Source organism: Sebastes umbrosus, chromosome 4 (genome assembly GCF_015220745.1).
Source record: "Sebastes umbrosus isolate fSebUmb1 chromosome 4, fSebUmb1.pri, whole genome shotgun sequence".
NCBI lineage: Eukaryota > Metazoa > Chordata > Actinopteri > Perciformes > Sebastidae > Sebastes > Sebastes umbrosus.
In genome coordinates this window covers 20,616,807-20,640,307 of record NC_051272.1, presented here as the reverse complement: position 1 = coordinate 20,640,307, position 23,501 = coordinate 20,616,807, and the positions used below count along the sequence as shown (strand labels likewise).

The window sequence follows — 23,501 nt, the reverse complement described above, 5'->3', positions numbered from 1 at the left end:
CGATATACTATACTATGACTTTTTTCTTTTACTTTTTTCAAAGTACTATACTATGACTTTTAATTTAAAGACACTTAATATCAGTATGTTTTGTACTATCTATGTCTAGTGTGATGTATATTATCCCACTGTATTATGTTTTTTTTGTTTAAAAAAAGAAAAAAGAAAAAAATAGCAACGGAACCTTTGACGAGGGGAATCCACTGTGTACACAGGGGGGCTTATTTCTGTGTTGCACTCGGTGGTGTTACAGTTAAATGTGTCCTGAAAACAAGGGGTCCAGCTTGTTGTCTCGGATCAGCTCAGAGGCCTCGGAGGTTTATCTGTCTAACTCTAGAGATGGACAATGAGGTCGATGTCTTCTATCGGGAGCTGCCGAAAGTGGTAAGTCACAAGAGTATATTGATAAATGATTAGAAGAGAGGAGAGTCGGAGGAGTTTAAAGATGGAAACATGTCTGTTAACATGAGATAACATGTATACTAGTTTACGCTAGCTACATGCTAACGGTAGCTTAACCCAGCGGTCTCTTAGCAACCTGCGGCGGTTATTTATCATTGTTGTAGGTCTAAACGGTACGACGCAGTATAAAAAAATAATCTGAGTTTTCAAGAATAAAGTCATAATATTACAAGAATAAAGTCATAATATTACAAGAATAAAGTCATAATATTACAAGAATAAAGTCATAATATTACAAGAATAAAGTCATAATATTACAAGAATAAAGTCATAGGTTTATGAGAAAAAAAGTCGTAAAATTATGAGAATAAAGTTATAATATAAAGTAGTAATTTACGTTATTTTCTTTATTCTCATAATATTACGACTTTATTCTCATAAAGTTATGACTTTATTTTTGTAAAGTTATGACTTTATTCTCATAATATTACGACTTTATTCTCATAAAGTTATGACTTTATTCTCATAATATTACGACTTTATTCTCATAAAGTTATGACTTTATTCTCATAATATTACGACTTTATTCTCATAATATTACGACTTTATTCTCATAATATTACGACTTTATTCTCATAAAGTTATGACTTTACTCTCATAATATTACGACTTTATTCTCATAATATTACGACTTTATTCTCATAAAGTTATGACTTTATTTTTGTAAAGTTATGACTTTATTCTCATAATATTACGACTTTATTCTCATAAAGTTATGACTTTATTCTCATAATATTACGACTTTATTCTCATAATATTACGACTTTACTCTCATAAAGTTATGACTTTATTCTCATAATATTACGACTTTATTCTCATAATATTACGACTTTACTCTCATAATATTACGACTTTATTCTCATAAAGTTATGACTTTATTCTCATAATATTACGACTTTATTCTCATAATATTACGACTTTATTCTCATAAAGTTATGACTTTACTCTCATAATATTACGACTTTATTCTCATAATATTACGACTTTATTCTCATAAAGTTATGACTTTACTCTCATAATATTACGACTTTATTCTCATAAAGTTATGACTTTATTCTCATAATATTATGACTTTACTCTCATAATATTACGACTTTATTCTCATAAAGTTATGACTTTATTCTCATAATATTACGACTTTATTCTCATAATATTATGACTTTATTCTCATAATATTACGACTTTATTCTCATAAAGTTATGACTTTATTCTCATAAAGTTATGACTTTATTTTTGTAAAGTTATGACTTTATTCTCATAATATTATGACTTTATTCTCATAATATTACAACTTTATTCTCAGAAAGTTATGACTTTACTCTCATAATATTACGACTTTATTCTCATAAAGTTATGACTTTATTCTCATAATATTACGACTTTATTCTCATAAAGTTATGACTTTATTCTCGTAAAGGTATGACTTTATTCTCATAATATTACCACTTTATTCTCCTAAAGGTATGACTTTATTCTCATAATGTTACCACTTTATTCTCATAATATTACCACTTTATTTTCATAATATTACCACTTTATTCTCATAAAGTTACGACTTTATTCTCATAAAGTTATGACTTTATTCTCGTAAAGTTATGGCTTTTTTCTCGTAAAGTTATGACTTTTTTTTCATAAAGTTATGACTTTTTTTCGTAAAGTTATGACTTTATTCTCTTAAAGTTACGACTTTATTCTCATAAAGTTACGACTTTATTCTCATAGAGTTATGACTTTTTTCTCGTAAAGTTACGACTTTATTCTCGTAAAGTTATAACTTTATTCTCAGAAAGTTATGAATTTATTCTTGTAAAGTTATGACTTTATTCTCATAATATTACGACATTATTCTCGTAACATTACGACTTTATTCTCATAAAGTTATGACTTTATTCTCATAATATTACGATTTTCTTTCTCGTAATATTACGACTTTTTTTTTGGATATCTCAGATGTGTTTTCCCTCAGTGTGGCCCTAATACTCCGTAGTACATTTGCACTTTGGCCCTCACTGCATTAGACTTATATAGTATATACTTAGACTATAAACTGTTACCTTCATCACAATGCTCAAATGTTTTGCGGCTCCAGACAGATTTTCTTTTATTATTTTTGCCTAAAATGGCTCTTTTGATAGTAAAGGTTGCTGACCCCTGAGTTACATGCTGACGTCATTGTGTTAACAGGAGCTTCATGCTCACCTCAACGGCTCCGTCAGCTTCCAGACTATCGACAAGCTCATCAGCAGAAAACCTCATCTCAACATTGAACACGACATGACTGCTATCGGAAAAAACCAGCGGAGGACACTGGATGAGTGAGTATAACTTTATAATTCAAAGTTTAATATGAGTGCTAGCCTAGATGTATAGATAGATAGATAGATAGATAGATAGATAGATAGATAGTAACTTTATTGATCCCGAGGGAAATTCAAGTTTCCAGCATCTCCGTTCCATAGTGCAAAACATGTTAGTAAAAAAGTTAGTAGTGCAAAGTACAAAGTACAAAAAAATATACCAGATATAAAAATACAAGGAGATGAAGAAAACTGTTAAAAGTGAATATAGTGCAGGGTAACAGCTGTGATACAGGACTATTAAAAAAGTGAATATAGTGCCTAAGAGACTGTTAAAAATGAGTATAGTGCAGGGAATCACCAATTAGTGCTAACTTATCTAACTAATTGGAGATTAGCATTAAGGCAAGGCAAGGCAGCTTTATTTGTATAGCACATTTCAGCAACAGGGCAATTCAAAGTGCTTTACATACACATTCAAGAACATTAAGACATAATTAAAACAGTTATAAAAATATAAAAAAATTAAAGATTAGAAAATAAAAACAAGCCAAAAATAAAAGCTATAGGATAGAAGCTAAAATAGAGTATAACACACAAGAGTAAAAGCTCTTGTGCAGTATAAGATCATTATATCTGGTTTAATAAAAGGCAGCAGCAAACAGGAAAGTTTTATGCTTTGATTTAAAAGAACTCAGAGTTGGAGTTGGTCCTGCAGTTTTCTGGGAGCTTGTTCCAAATATTTGGTGAATAAAAACTGAACGCTGCTTCTGCATGTTTAGTTCTGACTCTGGGGACACTAAGCAGACCTGATCCAGATGACCAGATGATTAAGTCATTCCTTTATTTAATGTTAATTCTTTAAAGTGATGTAGAATGCAGTTCATATAGGAGTATATATTGTTTTCTTTGTATGTAATGGGGAAACAAATGGAAGTGTATTCAGGCAGACAATAGTAAACATGACAATGGGGAAGAGGGGAGTCTTTGTTAAAGGGGGTCAACATTATAACAACATGTTGTCCGCAGGTGTTTTCAGGTCTTCAAGGTCATCCATCAGCTGGTGGACACAGAGGAGGACATCATGATGGTGAGGATTTGTCTGTTTGTTCAAAATAAAATTGGCTTTTTGCTGTGTTTTATCTATTTTTCTTTGCACAGAATATCATTAATAGGCTCCACAACCAAGGCTGACCCCCACATGAGAACTATGAGGACTTTAACAACTTTAAACATGCACTATCTGCAACCATCTTGGATTCTAACCACTGGCACACTTTACACTTACTTTACACTATACATCCTATATGCCACTTTATAGACTGCACATATGTACATATTACATTTATTTATTATACGATACGATAATACTTTATTGTCAGACAGGTCTGAAATTTGTTTTGCATCACAGCAGCTCCATTTGCAACATCACAGAAAGGACAAAGACAAGAAAACAAGGATACGTACATTTAAACATTACAATCACAGAAGATGATATTCAGGGCCCTTCAACGTACATTTGATCTGGGATTAGGCTCCATATTTAGTTTTAGGATTGACTGGTGTACAAAAGAGTGCTTCAGTCTAACCTTATGAAATCGTGGAACCCTGTGTCTCTGATTTGATGGTAATAATTCATATTCACTGTTCAAAACATGGTTGTGGTCAGAGACGATGATGTTAGCCAGCCTTAATATGTACATACTACATTTATTTATTGACGGACTGTACACATTCACTCTGTATCTTTTATATCTCTATTTATTGTTTTTACAATTTTTGTATACCTTTACCTCTCCTGTGTTTCACTCTGTTTGCTGATGTTGCTGCTTTGACACCTGAATTTCCCTCCGGGGATTAATGAAGGTTCATCTTATCTTATCTTATCTTATCTTATCTTATCTTAAGTGTTTCTTTTCTTTCTCCCCAGGTGGCTACAGATGTTATCAAGGAGTTTGCGGCTGATGGTGTGAAATATCTAGAGCTGAGAAGTACACCAAGGGAGGTGAAAAGCACAGGTTAAGATGTGAACATGGAGCCTCATATTTTTGATTTACCTTCAGGATTGTTTTATCAAATTATTAGGCTTACAAGTTTATTATGGTATGTTTTTTCCTATAGGATTGACAAAAAAGAGTTATGTTGAAACGGTCATCAAAGCCATCCAACAGTGTAAAAGCGATGGAGTGGACATTGATGTCAGGTAGGCATAGACTACATTATTTCAGTGTGCAACAAGTCCAGAAATGTATCTTGGGTGTGTGAGATGTGGCCGTGTCGGACATGCTCACTACATAACACTCAAAACACTGTGTATTTTGTTACTATGATGATCCAGTAACTTGAGTGCTGGCCACAGTAGTGCATGGTTCTGAATATGCTCATTTGTCCTGAAGGTTTCTGGTGGCGATTGACCGCAGGAATGGGGCTGAAGTTGCCATGGAGACGGTGAAGCTTGCTGAGGAGTTCATGTTGTCCTCTGATGGTTTGGTGGTGGGGCTCGACCTCAGTGGCGATCCAACCGTGAGTCAAAATTACAGTTTTACTCTGAATATTATGCACCAATAGGGTTAAAGCGCACACTATTTGCTGAGGTTTTCTGGTACGAGCTGTGACTTATTTCTGTATGTTGGAGCTCAATTGCTGTTTTTGTGTGCCAAGAAAAAAATTATAATGCAAATCTAAATACTTGGATCTTGGTGTTAACAGTTTCTGCCTTTTACAGGTGTTGGGTGTTTTTCTCAAACAGATTAAAAGGATTGTTTTACTCCTCTAATGTTACGCAACTGAATAAAACACCGTCTAGTTAGGTACCAGTTAGACAAGTTGTAATATCAAAGTACTTCTTACAGGTCACGGCATGTTCAGAATGATCAGTTTTCCTATACAGTAATGAAGGAAACATAATGAAAGCAAAAAGCATCAAAAGAAAGAAAACTTAATTTTAATTTTGTCTTACCGAAAGTATGATCTTTCCATCCTGCTAGCTGTGCTACAATCTGCTGACGTTTTCTGGTAATAGCTGTGACTTATCCCGGTATGGTGGATTACTTGTTGGTGTCCGAAGTGCCAAAGAAATCTGACTTGGGCCTTGGTGTTAACAGGGCCCAAGTCAGTTTTGCCATTGTGTGCAATGTTTTGGGATGGTACAGCACAGTACAGTACAGTACAGTAACTGATGCCTCCAAACTTCAGTAAATAATATCAAAAGTATCTAAATGGAATATTCAGCCAGAAGTGTGATTATCCATCATGGGGACCAATTGCATCTGGATTTTGTCACAATACTTCCTGTTAATTAATATACTTTTTATTTTAAGGTTGGCCATGGCAAAGACCTACTTCCTGCTCTACAGAGGGCCAAGAACTGTGGACTGAAGTTGTCACTGCACCTCTCAGAAGTATGACCATAACATAACATAACATTTTAATGTTATTCGTTATCTGTAGTCACATTATCTGTGAGTGATCTGACATAACAACAACAACTGTTGCAGGTACCATCACAGCTGGAGGAGTCAGATTTGCTGTTGAATCTTCCTCCAGACAGGATCGGCCATGGCACCTTCTTGCATCCTGAAGTGGGTGGATCTCAAAGTCTTGTTGACAAAGTGGTGAAGAACAACATACCTCTGGGTAAGAGTGAGATTAAATTATTAACTTTTTGTGTTCTCAGAAAGTTTACTTGGTTTTTGATTTCTCAACTTTCTTTTTCTTGTAGAGCTTTGCCTGACATCAAATGTCAAAGGACAAACTGTACCGTGTTACTCCAAACATCATTTCAAGTACTGGTACCAGATGGGACATCCAAGTGTGATTTGTGTAAGTTACCTCTCTTTACACCTCACAGTCTGTGAAGTTTTCAGGTCTAGCACCCATTTTTAAAATGTTTAATTTGCGCTTTGTAGCATTTAAAATATTTGTATACCAGTATGATAACTAAAGTTTCAATACTGATGCCAAAATTAGACTTTATTTGTTGACAAAATTCATAAAACACACATATTGTCTTTTCTTTAAATGACATGTTTTATGATTTTTTTTTGATGTACTATACTATAACTTTTGAGTTTTTTCGAGATACTATGGTGACTTTTTTTTTAATTAATTTTTTACTTTTTTCGACATACTATACTGACTTTTTTTGATTTTTTTGAAAAACTATACTATGACTTATTTCAATTCTTTTCGACATACTATACGATCCCTTTTTTAACTTTCTTCAACATACTATACTATCACTTTTTTCGACAGACTATACTATGACAATTTTTTTTATGTACTATAACTTTTGATTTTTTTCGAGATACTATAGTATGACTTTTTTTTTTTTTTTTTTTTAATTTTTTCAACACACTATTCTATAACTTTTTTAAAAACGTTTTTCGACATACTATACCATGATTATTTTTTTTACTTTCTTCGACTAACTATACTGACTTATTTTTCTTTTTTCGAAATACTGACTCTTTTTTTGTTTTCTTTTTAACTTTCAACATACTGTACTATAACTTTAAAAAAAAAAAAACTACTATTCTATGACTTTTCTTTCACGTTTTTCGACATACTATGACTTTTGTTTTTATTTTTTTCAACATACTATACTTTGACTTAATTTTTCCCACATACTATACTTCGACTTTTTATTTTTTACTTTTTTCGACAAAATATACCATGACCTATATTTATTTTTTTCGACAATACTGTACTATGACTTTTTTTACTTTCTTCGACATTTATCAAATATGCTGGCTTCCTAAATTGGCACAGGGATTCTTCTCAATGTTTTGATGACTGAGATGGCAGTTGATGGTAATAAATGATTTTTATTCTTTGTCACATTACAGACTGATGATAAGGGAGTCTTCAGTACAGACTTGTCTCAGGAATATCAGCTGGCAGCTTCGACGTTTGGTCTCAGTCGTGAAGACGTATGGAAACTCTCCCAGCAGGCCATAGACTGTATCTTCGCAGCAGATACAGTGAAACAGCAGCTCAAACAGAAGTGGATTGACTTACAGCCTCAGGTGTTCAAGTGACCCATTCAGTGGAACCTACAGCCTAACATATACCTCAAAGTTCAGTTTTGAAAACTTTTTCATTTAACTTTTTACAAGTCTTTGTAGAATCATGACATCAACTAAAAAGGGAACACGTAAAATAATGTTTGCAAAAATGTTTGCAATAACCACAAGTAAATGACTACTATTTAGTATGACATGTGTAAGTGTGTTATTTTCTGCTGATATACAGTCTGCGCAGTGTTGCACACATCATAAATCAAACAAAAAAAGATAACATCCTGTCTTTTGGATGCTCTTCTCTTCGGTATTTGCAAGTCAATCCAATATTATCCAAAGTTCTCCAAATTACAGATCATGTTGATGCTTCTTTGTTCCCACACACCATCCTGTCAATGCAGCTGTCACGCCCTCTTCCCAAATTTGCCATGTTTGTCCTTGCTTTTCTTGAATTTGCCAGTTTGCATTTCCTTCTTCTTTAGTTTCCCGTGCTCGGGAGCCCCATTGCTTGCTTTAGCGTTTCCCCCATCCAACTTCCTCTTCTTGTCACTGTTGGGAGAAGGACATGTTACAAACATGTTTCTACAACAACCAAACAACCACACTTTTGCCAAAGATCCTGTATGTCACTGCACCTCTTGATGCTGACGATAGCTGTGTTTCCTGCTTCCTTCAACACCTGGTCCCATTCCTCATCATCTCCACGTATCCTGTACCTGTAAATACAAAGGGAATCATAACTACAGTCAAATTGCTCTGTACAGTTTTAGTTCAAAATGATGCACACAAATAACTTCATACTCACTCTTCCATGTCCATTTCCTTCACTTTCTCTACATCCTGCTTGTGTTTCTCCTCAAACTCCTGGGCTGCTTCATTCTGTTTGTAACATTCATTTTTCAACATTTTTTTCTCAAACAAAAATCATAAAAGGTGACGGGATACAACTAACTTTTTTTTCATTAATGTGTTGATTATTTTTTCAGTTGATTTTTAGGTCTATAAAATGTCAATAGTAAAAAACAGCCATTACAATTTGGAAGAGATCAGGGTGACGTCTTTAAATAACTAATTTTCCGCGACAAATGGCTCCAAATCCAAAAACATTTATTTTACGATTATATAAAAAAACAAGAAACACATTATCACACGAGAAGCCGAAACCAGCAAATGTTTTGGCCTTTTGCTTGATAACTGACTTCAACAATATATTGACCATAGAAAATGTTGACCACTTACCAGATCATCATTAAGGCTTCTGACGGTCGGCTCCATGGAAACGTCTTGACTGGTCGCCATCTCTGCCTCAATAGCTTTTTCTTGGATGCTGGTGAAGACCTAGAATAGTAAACAAATTAAAAGTGTTATTGTTGTTGCAATAGCTTTAAAAGGCAGCTTCTTTATATTGCGTTTTTCAATGGATTATGACTTCAAGAGCAAACTTACTTGCACAAATTTTCGGATCAGACGGTTGAAGAGGCCCATGAGCTGCGAGCTTGGGAGTTCAATTTCCTTTTCTAGCTGATCTACTGATTTGTGCTGTAACCCTATACCCAGCAGTAATGCCTAGAAAAGAACAGGGACAATCAACAACTATCAAAATAAAACTGTATTCAGAAAGACTCAAACATAACCAATAGGGAACCTTACACACTGTGCTGCCGAGAGAGAGACGTCACCGAGCTGCTTGAGGAAAAACATGCGAGCCACCGTTGGGATCAGGTCCATGATGAGGTGGTAGTCCACCATGCTCCTCGAATACAGTTCCAGACGTTTGAGGTCGTATGGGCTGAAAAGGGATGCCAGCTCGGAGCTACTGAGAACTGAAGGTCAAAGACAAGTCAGATCGGGTCTGTGAGACGCAGAGGAAATGTGATCAGGGTAGTTAGTAGACGAGTCTTACTGCTCCTCTCCTCCTTGGACTTCTTGTTCTGCAGGATGCTGAGTGACAGGCTCGGATGAAAGCGGCTGAACTGGTAGGAGAGGAGAGACAGGAAGCGCCGACGGAAATCTGAAGAAAACAAAAACTGTTCAGTCAGACTATAATAACTTTAAAACAAACCAGATCTTCAGAGGTAGTGCAGGAAAATTCATGGAAGTTCACCTTTCCAGAAGGCAGACAGCCACTGGCTCTGCTCTGTTGCTTCATCTGTGTTCAGCTCCTTCAGCATCACGCAAGAGTGCTCTCCTGTCAGGTCATTCTGGAGACAACAACATACACCAATAATTACAGCATGTGACAAAAAGCACAATGTACAGAAATACTAAAACATCTTTTATACTTACAGGGGTTTGTCTTAAGTAGACTGGAGTATAACCCGCTTTCCTCCAGAACCTGTGAGGTTGCAAAAAGAGTTTGACATTTCTAAATCTGCAAAAATATTATGACCCCCTCCCCCATATTCAAGGAAACTCACTTGAGCAGCTGCGTAGTAAGGCCATATGAAACCCCGAGATAGTCCAGTCTCTCTGCTCTCCTCTCACTCAGCTTCAGCAGCAGAGGAGGGAGCTCCTTCCGTGGAGTGATCACCTCCTCCAGCAGACTGACAGCCTGGACAAGAGACAACAACAAGGCTGCTGTTACAGAAGTGTACATTTAATCTGCTTTATCTAATCTCTAAATTGTGTTTTTACTCTAGTTACACTTCATGTGAGGAATTGGTGGTCTTTTAAATATAGCTGAATACATTTAATTGTATTACCTCACTGCTGACGGAGGTGATCTCGTTGGGATTTGAGTGTGTGCTCTCATCCATGGTGGGAAACTTGCCCTCATAATACATCTGCAGCAGTTGGAGAGCTCTGGAGCCGTAGCCCATCTAGTCGACAGGTTGAAAACCAGTTAAATACAGTACATCAAGGTTAATTTAAAAACTGGACAAATACGCTGAGGCCTCTACAAGCTCTTACCCCTTGGTAGTCTGGATTGACAGCAATTCGCACCACTCTGGCTCCAGAGAGGCTGCCAAACTCTGGGTCTTGGAACTATGAAGAAAAGAGCAGAGGTTTTTATGTTTGCACCGTGGAAACATGAGCTGTAATGATTTTGACAAAAGCTTTGTGACCAGTGTGTACCTGTTCTGACACCGTCCAGGGAATGAGGTCACCAGAGGCCTTCTTTCCTCTGGACAAACTGTTTAGGATGGACTGCCGAGATATTTCTCCCTCCAGACACACCTGAGTGACAGAGAAGAACAAAAGAAAAAGAAATACAGTAAGTTAAGTCAATAAACTTGACAAATGAAAAAATAAGATACAAGACAAAAAAAGGGGGAGGCCAAAGTTGTCTCTGAATACTTTTAAGTGAATTAGTAATGGCTGATTTGGTGGAAGTCTCTCTTGAACTTATTGGGACTGAATGGCCTTCACTCTTGTGTCATGAGGGGGTCCGGAGTGTCTTACCTGCACCACAGCGAGGACCTCAGGTAGTGAGTTCTGTGTGGGAGGAACAGGTGGCAGGAGGCAGAAGAGGTGATGGGCTGGAGCATCGGACAACATCTGCAGGTCGTTTGGTGAATTCTGGATCCCAAGAAATCATTTGAGCGGGTGAATAAACAGAAGGATGACACAACACTGTGAGGAAAAACAAGTTGTGTGAATACAAACTAATGATATCACCTTGTAGTGCGATGCCACGTAGAGGGCCATCAACCGCTGCAGGAAAGCCTCAGACGCCTTGTGGTAACAGAACAGTGTGTCTCTGTTCACATAATATCTGGACAGAGTGGGTTAAGGACATACGCAGAAGACACTACAACTTGTTTTGCTTTAGACTCAGACTAAGATGCATGTTAACATTGTGATTAAACATTTTAATCACACTAAATTTGAGATTTATTACAGATAAACTAATATGTTGCAATTAGAACGTCATTTGATCAGATTAGATTCACCCCTGATTCTACTAAGCTCTGATATGATGAACATTTATATTTTTAAATGGTAAATAAATTTAATTGGGATGTCGAAAAAAGTCATAAAAGTCATAGTATAATGTGTCGAAAAGTCATAAAAAAGTCATAGTAACGGATGTTGAAAAAAAAAAAAGAAGTCATTGTATAGTATGTCGAAAAAAAGTCATTGCATAACATGTCAAAAAAAGGTCATAGTATGTCGTAAAAAAAAAAGTCATAGTATGTCGAAAAAAGTCATAGTATAGTATGTTGCAAAAATATAAAAAGTCATAGTATAGTATGTTGCAAAAATATAAAAAGTCATAGTAATGCATACTGTATGTGCATTAAGAGTGACAGGTCAGGGTAACATTAAGCCTTTAAAGTGCATAAAGGATACAGGTCACAAGTCTGTGGAAGTGGGCAGCCAGAAATGAGCCTGGGTATGTTCAGACAGTCCAGACAGAGCAGGTCATTCAGCCACTTCTCAACAGCGTCCCCTGGAGCGTACCGAATGGACTCGTGAAGAGAAACCTCATGGAGTGAGCGAGCTGTGAACGGAGACAGATAAACAGCAGTCAGTCCATCCATTTTCTGCCACTTGTTCTTTGTCTATCCACTTTACTCTCATTCATGAACAAGACCCAGAGATACTTGAACTCCTTCATTTGGGACTGCAACTCACTCCCAACCTGGAGGGAGCAATCCACCATTTCCCTGCAGAGAAACATGACCTCTTTGAGGTGCCAACTGCTTCACACTCGACTGCAAACCGCCCCAGTGCGTGCAGATGGTCGAGGTCTGATAAAACCAAGAGAACCACATTATCTGCAAAGAGCAGCGAAGCAACTCTGAGGTCCCCAAACCGGACGCTCTCCTCCCTACGGCTGTGCATTGACATCTTATCCATGAAGATCATGAAGAGAATCTGTGAAAAATGACAACCCTGGAGGAGTCCAACACCCACTGAAAACATGTTTGACTTCGTGCCAAGAATATGGACACAGCTCTCACCCCGGTTATACATGTACAAAGAATGGATGTCTTGTAGTAGCGGCCCCGGTACTCTATACTACAGGTTACATTAAACTTGAAGAAAAAACAGATCTTCACAACTCAAAGGATTTAAAGGACAAAATTCAGTTTTTCCTTCTCTAGTAGTTGCAAGTAGCATGATCTGGCCCGCATGGACCTGAGCAAAAATCAAAACTTAACTATGACTTTGAGAGCACTTTTTTGCACTTGCCCATCACGTGAATGATATAACTTGCAAGCTAGGACCACTGATTCACCAAACCTGCTTGCTTCCAATAGTAACAAAGATGCTTAGGGGAAATGTATCAGAGTAGGAGTTCACATTATATTTTAGGAAATGTAGTGAAGTAAAAGTGAAAGTTGATAGAAATATAGAAACTCAAGTAAATTACAGATACTCCCAAAAAAATACGCAAGTATTGTAACAAAGTATTATTAGCGCTGGTTCCTCCCCCCCCCAGAGAGGTGATGTTCCACGTCACCTCAAACCAGTCTATGATGCCAGAAGTTGGCACGCCTATATCACCGCCTTTGCCTGCCACCAGACCCTCGCCAGGGAGCTTCCCTCTCAGGTCTGGCTCTGGGAGGGGCCCAGTTAACACTGAACACACACATAATACAACACTGAGATATTTACCTGCTGCGAGCCGCTCTGTGTTGGTGGACCTGTTCTGTGCCGACATGCTCTGCTGACTGTCTGAACTCTGCTGTCTCAACTGCTGAATCAGTTTGAGGGAAAGAGAGCGCCCAGTGCCTTCATACCTGCAGAGACGAAGGAAAACAGTGCTCAGAAATGCAAATAGTTGGAGCTGAAATTATGAAGCAATTTATTGATCGGCGGAAATATCACCTATTTCGACAATTGATTATTATTATTAAGGACCAGTGTGTAACATTTCAGGGGATCTATTAGCAGAAATGGAATATAATGTGCATAACAATTTTTTCATCAGTGTATAACCACCTGAAACTAAGAATCAGTTTTCGTTAGAATGAGCCCTTCATATCTACATCGCCATGTTTCTACAGAAGCCCAGAACGAACAAACCAAACACTGGCTCTAGAGAGAGAGCCTTTCACTTTTTTACGTTACCTGAAGGTCACCCTAGTTCTCTGACAAGCTAGTGAAACTTTAAAGTGGTTCTTTTTTTATGTGTTTCTAAAAATGTGTGAACAAAAGTAATGTGGTATTTGATTATGTGGGTTTCATGCAGCCCTATTACTGACCCGTTGATGGTCGAGGCCATGAAAACCAGATAAGGTCCCAGCAGCTTCTTAACCAGAGGAAGAGGGATGGCTGCAGCCTCATCAATGACCAGCAGTTCAGCCTGGCCCAGCTTCACTGCATCACCTGGGTGGATGTACTGTCGGGCACATGAACAGGAAGGTCAGATATGAGTATTTCACTAACTGTAAATAACAGGAAATGGAGACGAGTGGTCCGATCTCTTTTTACCTGAATTGTCTGCCGGTGCTCTTTGAAGATGTTTACTCGCACCACAGCTTTGTTGAAGTCTGGATTCAACGACTGGATGATTTCATAGTCAAGATGCTCCTACAAATGCAAAAAAAGAGGATATGAAATGGTTTGTGCCAACAGCGTGAACGTACGGTCACCGGACACAAAGCAGATTCTCAGGTAGTCTACCTGATACTGCAGAGCATCAAAGCCTTTGAAGATGAATTCAAACATAGTGTGGAGGTTGTCCGGGCTCGGTGAGGTTACAAAGATATTGGAGTAGCTGTAAAGAATGTCAAGGTCATCATTAGCAAAATTGTAAGACAATGCAATAGACAAAATGGATATAATCATATGACGTTATAAAACTAATCTGTACCCAAAAGCCACAGCTCCAGCGACAGCCAGCCCCAGTGCTGCAGACTTGCCTCGACCACGGGCAGCAGTCAGAGCCACGGTGCTCCTCAGAGTCTTCTCAGAGATCGCCTCAATGAACTTCAGCACTCCTTTAGCCTACAGGACAAAACAAACCTTGAACGTTACTTTTATTAAGAATGATATGAGGTGTAATTTCTCTGGAACACTGTTGATGAAGTGTTGTTTTTATTTTATTGGTGCATTCATCAACAATAGCTATACTTGGTAAACGTGTAAAGTGTCTCTTTAGTGAGAAGTCCTGACCTGGTCCATGGTCCTGCAGCTATCCACTAACACACCAACAGGCTGAGTGTCCTGAAGGGACTCCTTCAGATCCTTCAGCTCCTGTTCTCGTGGAGACAAACCGTCCTCCTGAAGGGGATGAGACGAATGGTCAGATATCAGGGAGCATATAGACAACAAGCAAGCAAACTTTATTTATGTAGCATTTCTTCCACAAACCGTTGTCAAAAGTACTTTATGGAAGTGAGATAAGAAACAGAGACGGACAGACGATATAAAAACAAGAACACAAAGTGTACCAACTTCAAAATATTAACTTTTTAATATCAAGAAAAATCGTTGTTTTCTGCCTTGATGTTGGAACAACCAGAAGTCTCCAAGGGGAGACATGTGGCTCCTCCTAGTGGCAACATCTGATTTAAAAAGAGGCCTCAACAGGAAATGGTTTGTATGACAAAGAGTACAATGTTTAAATCAGTCCTAAAGGAGACAAGGAGCCAGTAGAGAGAAGCAAAAGACAGTGTCATGTCCTACATTTTGTACAAACAAACAGAGAATACAGAAGAATAGATTAAAAGTGCAATGATATATGGAATAATAAATATATTTGATTAGTTGTTTAGTTTCTAAAATGGTAGAAAAAGTGAAAAAATGCCTGCCACAATTTCCCAGAGCCCAATGAGACTTCATATTGATTGTTTTGTTCGACCAAAAGCCCAAAAATCTGATATTTACTTTAAAATTATATAAAACAGAAAAAAGCAGAAAATCATCACATTGGAGATGGAAACAGTAAATGTCATTTTTGCTTGACTTAAATGAATAATTCATTATTAAACTTATTGTAGATTGAACGACTAATCGTTTCTATTCTCTAGGTACCTGAGTCTTTGGAGGAACGGCCTTGATGTTTGCCATGTGGCTGGAGATTGGCAGGATGTTGAGTTGGTCATCAATAACAACACAGTTTTTGCAGGATGCGAGCGACAGAATGAATCTAGAAACAGTGAATTAAAATGAATAAGTATTGTTAAACTGTTGGCTCCAAATGCTCCAAATGCCATGAAAGCCAGAGGAGCTCTTACCTCTCATTGAACCTTCCCACCACATCCTGATGAGCCTCTGTGCGGTATCGAGAGTGCACGTCCTGGATGGATGAAAACAAGTCACGATGATCCCAAATCAAACAAACAGATGATGACATGTGTGGAGATTGAACAGATTAAAGACTTACCATGGTCATGGTGTACAGCTGCTTGAGAGAGTTCATTGTCCTGAGTAGAATCACCACTATACCGCCTCCTTCAACCGTCTCAACAGTTCTTGCGAGGAGATTGGGAGTGAGAGCTTCAAAGTCCTGTGTGACATAGAAAACAAAAACTCTTTGACCGAACAAAATGAACCATATTCCGTGTCCTTTACTACATCTCGGGAGCCACTGTGTTTACAGCCAAAGAGGAGGAACTCACCTGCAAGACGCACATGCCGTAGGTGTTTCCCAGGATCTTGTGTGTCTCGTTGTAGTAACAGTATCGGATGTTGGTTGCAGCGATGAAGAGTTCAAACGGGTCGTCCTGATTCAGATTCAATGTGCCAGTTTTGATCTTCTTCTGAAGCTGTCTCATACGCTTCTTCCGATTGCTGTTTCAGACAAATAAGACAAATCAAAACACCGTTCTCCTTTTTAAAAACAAATTTAAACAATTACATTTATGTCCAGTTTCAAATATGTACAGATTAGAACTATTGTTTTCATAGTTTTTGAACAACCGTAACCTCATTTTCACTTCTCTCCAAAACATGTGTGCCAGTTTCTGAATTGCATTTGATAAATTTAGGAGAGCTTTGACCAAGTTTACCCTTCTTCTTCTTCTTAATACAATAAATGGCAAACTAGATCTGAGAGGAGTTTACACTCACCTGCTGAATCCCAGGTCTTTCTTGTAGCACCAGAGTACAGAAGGTCGAGCTCTGACGGCAGCTTTAGACAGCATGTGATGCAGAATGACAACCTGGATCAGAGGAGGATTTTTACTTGGGTTAAATATAAAGAGACTTCTATCAAATTTAAATAAAACCTAATAAGGTTTTTAAGGGAGTCCCTGAGGGTCATTAAGGACAACACCCTCCTACAACACCCTGTTCTCCATCCTGCCCTCTGGTAGAAGATACAGGACCCCCAGGACTCTCACAAGCAGACTGAGGAACAGTCTTTTCCCCCAGGCCATCAGACTTTTAAATACATAATTCATACGACACCGTCTCACACAAAAAGCACCTCAATCATATATCTTATACTGTATATGTTCTTAATATGCCTTGTAAAAAGTATTTCCTTTTATAATTGTAATATAACTTATTTTTTATTTTTTATTTATGGAACATTTTATTACTAAAAACATGGCAAAAATGGATTTTTTTATAATGGCTCTTGACAGTATTTTCTTTCTTTTTTTTAGCTCAAAGTCTTTTTATTGGTATTCTGTACAAAATCCAATAAATAATTGTATAAAGAAATTATACCCCTCTCTCCCCCCATCCCTATAACAATATTACTGCACCATTAAATAAGCAGAGTTAATTTCATAAACAATTACATTTATACATATAAATGAATTAAATCCGATAGCAACATAAATGACACATATACCAAACAAAAACAAATAATAAAAAAAAAGAATAAAAAAAGGATAGGACCAAAAAAAAACAGAAAAATAAGTAAATTAAAAATAATAATAATAATAATAAAAAACTAAGTATAAGTTGTGAATTATATGTAATATGGGGTCAGCAGTTTAAAACTTCAAAGTCAGTTGTCTCCATAGCATAACACTTCTGAGCACACCCTCTTCTCCAACACCAGATGAAGTATGAGATCTTTAAACCACATCCTAAAGGTTGGAGGATACGTCTCCTTCCATTAAAGAAGTAACTTGTTATTGTAATGAAGCTTCCCAGCAAAAAGCATTTCACATGATTGTCCTGCTGTGTATCCGACGTGACAGTAAACATGTTGCATCCTGCCTGTACCTGGTCTCTGCCTCGGTCCCCCACCACCACATAGATGGTCCGGTGCTGCAGAGCGACTCCGTTCTCGATCTGGACTCGGATCCGGTTGTCCACCTTCTTCCTGACGGTCGCCATCGTCTCTTACTGACTGCTGAGAGAGAAGTCAGATACATCTCTCTCATATAGAGGCAGAAACACCAGAGAGACAGAGAGACATAAACGTGCAGTTACACACCCACTAAGTGCTGCTAAAGTGAACTATGAGGAAAGACTAACAGTTAAGTTACCTTCTGTTGCACACGAAACTGGTTGTTGTTCAATTTCCACGCAGTTCAGACAGTCTGAGTTTACATGCTGCACACAGACATCATGCTGTTGATACTCACGTGGAGACACACGTTCATGGAGGACCCCTGAGTGACGTCACAAGTGTGCGACTGTGTTTAAAAAAGAAAGTTAAAATGAGCACATTGGTTTCTTCTGCCTGCCAGGTGGAGATCTAAACTACTGAAACGTGTTAGCTTTAAACTGGAACTATCTGGATTATTGTTGAATCTGTTTAAGTCATTTTTTTAAGTAAGAATGTAAAAAATTAACCTATTATGACTTTTTAAAATGTGAATATTTTGCTGGTTTTTTTTAGTATTACACAGATTATCTGATATATGTCTCTTCATAGCCAGTGTGTTCATCTTTCTGTGAACAGGGAACCAGTTCACTGCTGGCTGTGTTAACCACAACATATACTACACAGAAATGAACACTTGAGGCAAACAGTTCAGGCAGTTTATGAGTGCAACAATTATCATATTCATTCCACTATTTTCAGATATTTTAATGAAGAGCATCATATTAGTTTAAATTGGGACTGGTGATGAGCATAAGCTATGGGGAAAAAAAACCTTAAGAAAGTGCATGTCTATGGTGAAAACATACCTTCCAAATACAGCATGAACAATGAATTTAAGTTTAGCAAGAAAGAAACTCAGTCTGATACAAAAAGTCAAAGGGCATTTGTTTGTATTTATGTCAGGAAGTCTTATTCAGAAAGTGTTTAGAGCAGAATGGAGCTGCTGAAAACTAAAGGTAATAAATAAATCTAACAACAACCCTGAATACAACAAAGTAATCAGAACATAAAATGAAGCACTGCAGCGTTTCATAGTTGACATATTTTCACTGACTCGTGGGTTTTCCTGTACAGCAGAAATCTGAGGCGGAAGCATGGGTATGCAACACAACTTTATTGAAACTCTTGAAGCAACATCAATTTACAAACAAGGAAACGGGAGCTCATTGAACATAAAACGCTTTTTTTTTTTTTAGAACCAAAATGACAGAAAAGAACCGAGAAGGGGAATAAACTCCCAAGGGTTGGACCAGCAGTGGCAGGTGCATTTTTTTTATACAAAAAATAACTTATGAAATCTTTCAAGTTTACAGGAATATTGTAACACATGGCTTGTGTAAATCGATGATTGGATTTACAGCTCAGCTTGTGTTTCAGACTTTAAATGATTTAATATTTCCAAATATCAAAGCAGGCATTACTTTGATTTAAGAGACAGGAAAAATACCACTGATGAAGAACAAAAAAAAAGAGAACATGAGTGAGCTGGGGCAAATGCATTCTTGAATTTTGAATTTTCAGTGTGGTGCAAGTTAGTCAGTCACAGTCATTATGAAAGGCCTTTTCAGGATCGTATTGCCTGAGCGCTGCCTCTCGACACTCCTCTGGGTCCCTGACCAGCTCCGCGCTTATAGTTCGGTTGGTAACCATCCTTCAGCAACAGAGGGGGAAAAAGGAAAACAGACATTTTAGAAACTACTCTAACAGACAGCAAAGATGACGTAAACAAATCCAGTGTGAGGTCTGAATGCTTCTTCATACCCTCTGATAATTCCCGTTTGAGTAATCCCGAGGTGTGTTGAACTGAGTCTGTCCATAACCGGAGTTTGGAGTGTTGGCGAAAGGAGGACGATAACCATCATAGCCACCTGAAAACAGGAAGACTTTAAACTTAAAATGCTTCACTCAAGAATAACAATAAAATAAGCTCAGACTCTTTAGCCCCTTTAAGACATGCATGCAATTTTACATGTAAACAACCTGCGCCACTTTTATGTAAGTCACAACGGCAATCTTACAAGGTCGAGCTGAGTAACATCTCCATAAAAATAGCCAATAGATCCCCCTAATTGTTACACACTGGCCCTTTAACAGATAGTTGAAGCCAGCAATGTCACCTATTCCACATCTGAAGTGAAAATAAAGGATTCATTTGTGGATTTAGGTTGTGATCTTACCTCTGAATCCATTCGATGAGCCTCTGTAGCCGTTGATCATGCCCCTGGCATTGCGAGGTCCACCGCGAGACATGCCTCTGCTGTTGTAGAAGGATTGACCCTGTCTGACGAAGCCTGGGCCCTGCTGGGGAGGCTGCTGATGGCCTCCGGACTGGTCTTGGGAATGGAAGGCACCAACTACTAAAAAACATGTGACCCAAAACAGATGCAAGTCAATCCCCAGTCTAAGTCGAACACACAGTATTTACATAAAAAGGAGTTTAACTGGAACATTATCTCAAAAAGACAAATCTGGCACAATCAGTCCAGTAAGTAAATACTAAAGATCTGCCCACCAGACTGCAGTTGTTCTGACTGCATCTCCGTCTGCTCCACAGGATGCTGCGGCTGGCTGCTGAAGGCTTGGTTGTAGCTGTTCTGGTATTGGCTGGCCTGGTTCAAAGCCTCCGTCTCATTAGCTGGCGGGACTGGGGCATTGAGATTGAACACCTGAGGGGAGAACAAGGGCCACATTGTGGTGAAGCCAAAACCAGAGGAAAGGTCACAGGCTCATTAGGAGAAAGTCCATTACTCATTATTTCCTGGACATTGCTGCTTCACTACAAACCCATGCAACTGCAATATGATGAGAGGGCACTTAAAGTCTACGAAAGCAATTCTTAATGGAAGTCATTAATGATTTTCTATTTTGATTCCACTGCAAGTGACGCACAAAGTCCTGCAAAGACCTTTTTTTTTATCTGCATGACAGGCCAGATATTCCGGTCTTTGAGTAAACTTAAATATGAAATGCTTTAATACAGGTATTATTTGATAACATAGGCAATTCTTCAGTAAGTTTAACGGATTCTTCAGTAAAGGTCATCACAAGGGCCTTACTGTCTGCATTGACTGGAATGGTGCTGCGTTGACATTGATGCCACTGCTGTGTGGAGCTTTGGAAACAGGCTGGAAAACTTGTGTTTGAGAGACAGGTGGGAGAGCTGTAGAGGGTGGAGGCTGCTCTGGCGACAAGGACATTGAGGTCTGTTGAAGAGGGAAAACACAAGCTCAGGAGGTCGAAACATTTCTCAAAGTCATTTATTATTTAAGTTCAGGTTTCACGATTAAAATTCTTTAAATTTTTTTAAGAAATGAAGATTGATGTATGCTGATAACTGAGGTCATGTCCTTGTTATTTTCCCTGGCTATTTGAATAATTTAACCTACAGTTAAATACTTACAAAAGGTGGGCATTTTACAGGCTGATTCCAGTATGTTTCGACTTCATATACTTCAATGGTAAATGGACTTGCTCATTCACACACCGATGGCAAAGCCTTCGGGAGCAATTTGGGGTTAAGTATCTTGCCCAAGGACACCTCGACATGCGGACCGGAGGAGCCGTGGATCTAACCGCCGATCTTCCGATTGATGGATGACCCGCTCTACCTGTGAGCCACAGCTCAACTAAATACAGGACTGGGGCTGGGTCTCTGTTTGTATGCTTATGCAGTACATTGCTTTGAGGATTATAAACAAGTTTGGACCCTTTTTAAATTAAAATCAAGCGTTGCAATTCATGTTTAATAAGATCTTTGCCCAAATAAAGTATTCTTAAGTTAAAAAAAGTTCCCTGAATTAAATCAGGTAAATTGCCCAGCAATATAAGAAGGACTCTTTCACAGAGCAGCATGGTTTACCTGGATGGGGTCGATTGTTTCTGTTGAGGGTCGAGGATCTGGCGTGTGCGAGGTCTGATACATGGGGGGCGGAGTTGGGGAGACGATAGGAACCTGAAAACAGAGAGAGTAAAAATGAAACAATCTCTCTCAAAATGTCTACAGTCAGTGTTGTCCGTTCAAGTTTGATTACTTACTTGTGTGGGCTCAGGTTGGACAGGAACAGTGTTGGGTTGCGATAGCCGGGACTCTGGGTGAACTAAGAAGATTTGAGCATTGCACCTTAGTAAACCAGAAAAGTCATTTCAAGCTTTCAAGTATCGTGTTTGCACAACACAAGACATCAGAACGGAGTTTCTCTTTGTAAAACGTACCTGGAGGACACACCATCTGTGGTAAGTCCATGTTCGGAGCGGGTTTCATAGGCTGCGCTGAGACGATAGCAGGGTCAATGGGCTGTCCGTCAAACTCCAGCATAGAGTCCTGAGAGCAGAGAAGCGATGAGCACCGTGCTTAATATCTACAGTAAACGGGCGTCACTAGCACAAAGTTCCCACCTGCATGAAGTTGTACGTTCCCTGCATCTGTGCCATTAAGTCCTGCACCACCTGCTTCCTGACCAGGGGGTCAGTAGGCGGCACAGGAGACGCTAAGTTCAGGGGGTGGGTCTCCAGGGCAACAGGCGAAGCCGCAGGCTGCTGCTGCTGCATGGCAACGACTGCCTGAGAGAGGAAGACAGACAGAACAGGTGAATCAGAAACATACAGGACGAGGAATAAAAACTGGTATAGTACTTATTAGATGCTACCTGTGGATTTATATTCACATCATGGTTTGTAAATTGAAATGCTTATATATTTCCTCAATGCTGTTTATTATGTATGTTTTCATTAGTCAGAGTGTAAACTTGCACACGTGAGTAACAATCTGACCAGTGTGACAGAGGCAAAATACTCAGCACAAAAACCTGGACCAATCAGCGTAAATCACACCGTCACAGAGTGCTGCTCAGACACCTGACAGCCCTCATCAGAGAAAGAGCCTGAACATACTGTACAGTGTAGTGCCCATAAAAACAATTCAACGCTCTCTGAAGGAACTTTCAGGTTTTATTTTTCCCCAACTGTGAATCATAGTAGGTTAATTAATCTTCTTTGACAATGCACAACAGAAAAGCACTTCATGTCAACACAGGTAAAAAAAAATAATTAAGTGTTACTGTCTCCAGCACGCACAGAGAAGTCAAATCCTTGTTTATACTCGCTCAAAACACCGTGATGCAGGCCTCAACAGATGGCGCACAAGCTACGAGCACGCACAGAGGAGTTCATGCCCGACACGTTGTTCGTTGCATTATTCTGCAAAATGCCAGGGGGCATATAAAATAAATATTCTGTGAAGGAGCAAGAAGTCAACGAGTGTTACCGGAAGAACGCAATAGACCCATTTCCTCACGGAAATTAAAGTGAATTGAATTGAATGCAGCTCCTCAATGCAGAGGAGGAATTGTAATTAACTGTAAACTCATCAAATATTCATGGATATACTTTATCACCTTTACAGAAAGGAGTCAAATATTTGGAACAACAAATGTATTATAATGAAACAAAGGTTGAAAGGTTGAATATCCTGTAAACAATTTGATTCGGCTGGCAAAATACTATTTACTGAAACGTGGATTTTAAAAGGTCTCCTGT

At 38.4% G+C, this 23,501-nt stretch overlaps 3 protein-coding genes across 12 annotated transcripts in view; 1 reads left to right on the top strand and 2 right to left on the bottom strand.

Annotated features, from left to right (window-relative positions):
* Positions 1 to 245: 245 nt before the first annotated feature.
* Positions 246 to 7,974, top strand: adal (adenosine deaminase-like). The gene is made up of 10 exons (XM_037766831.1): positions 246 to 384; positions 2,647 to 2,777; positions 3,789 to 3,849; positions 4,690 to 4,777; positions 4,881 to 4,962; positions 5,156 to 5,282; positions 6,080 to 6,160; positions 6,257 to 6,395; positions 6,481 to 6,581; positions 7,607 to 7,974. The coding sequence occupies exons 1-10, from the start codon at positions 340 to 342 to the stop codon at positions 7,796 to 7,798; spliced, it is 1,047 nt and encodes a 348-aa protein (XP_037622759.1). The 5' UTR covers positions 246 to 339; the 3' UTR covers positions 7,799 to 7,974.
* nat10 (N-acetyltransferase 10) lies at positions 7,866 to 18,453 on the bottom strand. Of its 4 annotated transcripts, none has more exons than XM_037766827.1 (29): positions 18,223 to 18,453; positions 17,858 to 17,987; positions 16,748 to 16,839; positions 16,297 to 16,468; positions 16,062 to 16,184; positions 15,913 to 15,974; positions 15,710 to 15,824; positions 14,849 to 14,956; positions 14,547 to 14,680; positions 14,357 to 14,450; positions 14,165 to 14,263; positions 13,936 to 14,072; positions 13,346 to 13,470; positions 12,074 to 12,224; positions 11,399 to 11,495; positions 11,183 to 11,299; positions 10,856 to 10,957; positions 10,691 to 10,765; positions 10,483 to 10,599; positions 10,198 to 10,331; positions 10,067 to 10,115; positions 9,885 to 9,981; positions 9,684 to 9,791; positions 9,431 to 9,603; positions 9,227 to 9,346; positions 9,020 to 9,118; positions 8,586 to 8,659; positions 8,416 to 8,496; positions 7,866 to 8,329 (listed from the first exon to the last, which is right to left on the bottom strand). In XM_037766827.1, exons 2-29 carry the CDS (start codon positions 17,969 to 17,971, stop codon positions 8,185 to 8,187), a joined length of 3,114 nt encoding a protein of 1,037 aa, XP_037622755.1. In that variant the 5' UTR covers positions 17,972 to 17,987; positions 18,223 to 18,453; the 3' UTR covers positions 7,866 to 8,184. The 4 variants fall into 4 exon arrangements, with proteins under 4 accessions (XP_037622755.1, XP_037622753.1, XP_037622754.1 ...); XM_037766825.1 differs by having other exon boundaries at positions 18,124 to 18,271; XM_037766826.1 differs by having other exon boundaries at positions 17,858 to 17,984; positions 18,124 to 18,269.
* Positions 18,454 to 19,061: 608 nt separating this feature from the next.
* The window catches only part of caprin1b (cell cycle associated protein 1b), a 100,812-nt gene continuing 96,372 nt past the window's right edge, over positions 19,062 to 23,501 (bottom strand). For 5 of the 7 annotated variants that reach the window (XM_037766704.1, XM_037766706.1, XM_037766703.1 and 2 more), the window contains 9 exons: positions 22,362 to 22,526; positions 22,179 to 22,287; positions 22,002 to 22,063; positions 21,826 to 21,918; positions 21,023 to 21,169; positions 20,479 to 20,632; positions 20,144 to 20,323; positions 19,728 to 19,834; positions 19,531 to 19,617 (listed from right to left, as the gene is read on the bottom strand). In XM_037766704.1, the coding sequence (XP_037622632.1) occupies positions 19,531 to 19,617; positions 19,728 to 19,834; positions 20,144 to 20,323; positions 20,479 to 20,632; positions 21,023 to 21,169; positions 21,826 to 21,918; positions 22,002 to 22,063; positions 22,179 to 22,287; positions 22,362 to 22,526 (1,104 nt within the window). Of the gene's footprint in view, positions 19,618 to 19,727; positions 19,835 to 20,143; positions 20,324 to 20,478; positions 20,633 to 21,022; positions 21,170 to 21,825; positions 21,919 to 22,001; positions 22,064 to 22,178; positions 22,288 to 22,361; positions 22,527 to 23,501 lie in introns of all 7 variants that reach the window. The other 2 variants (XM_037766702.1, XM_037766705.1) reach the window with 2 other exon arrangements.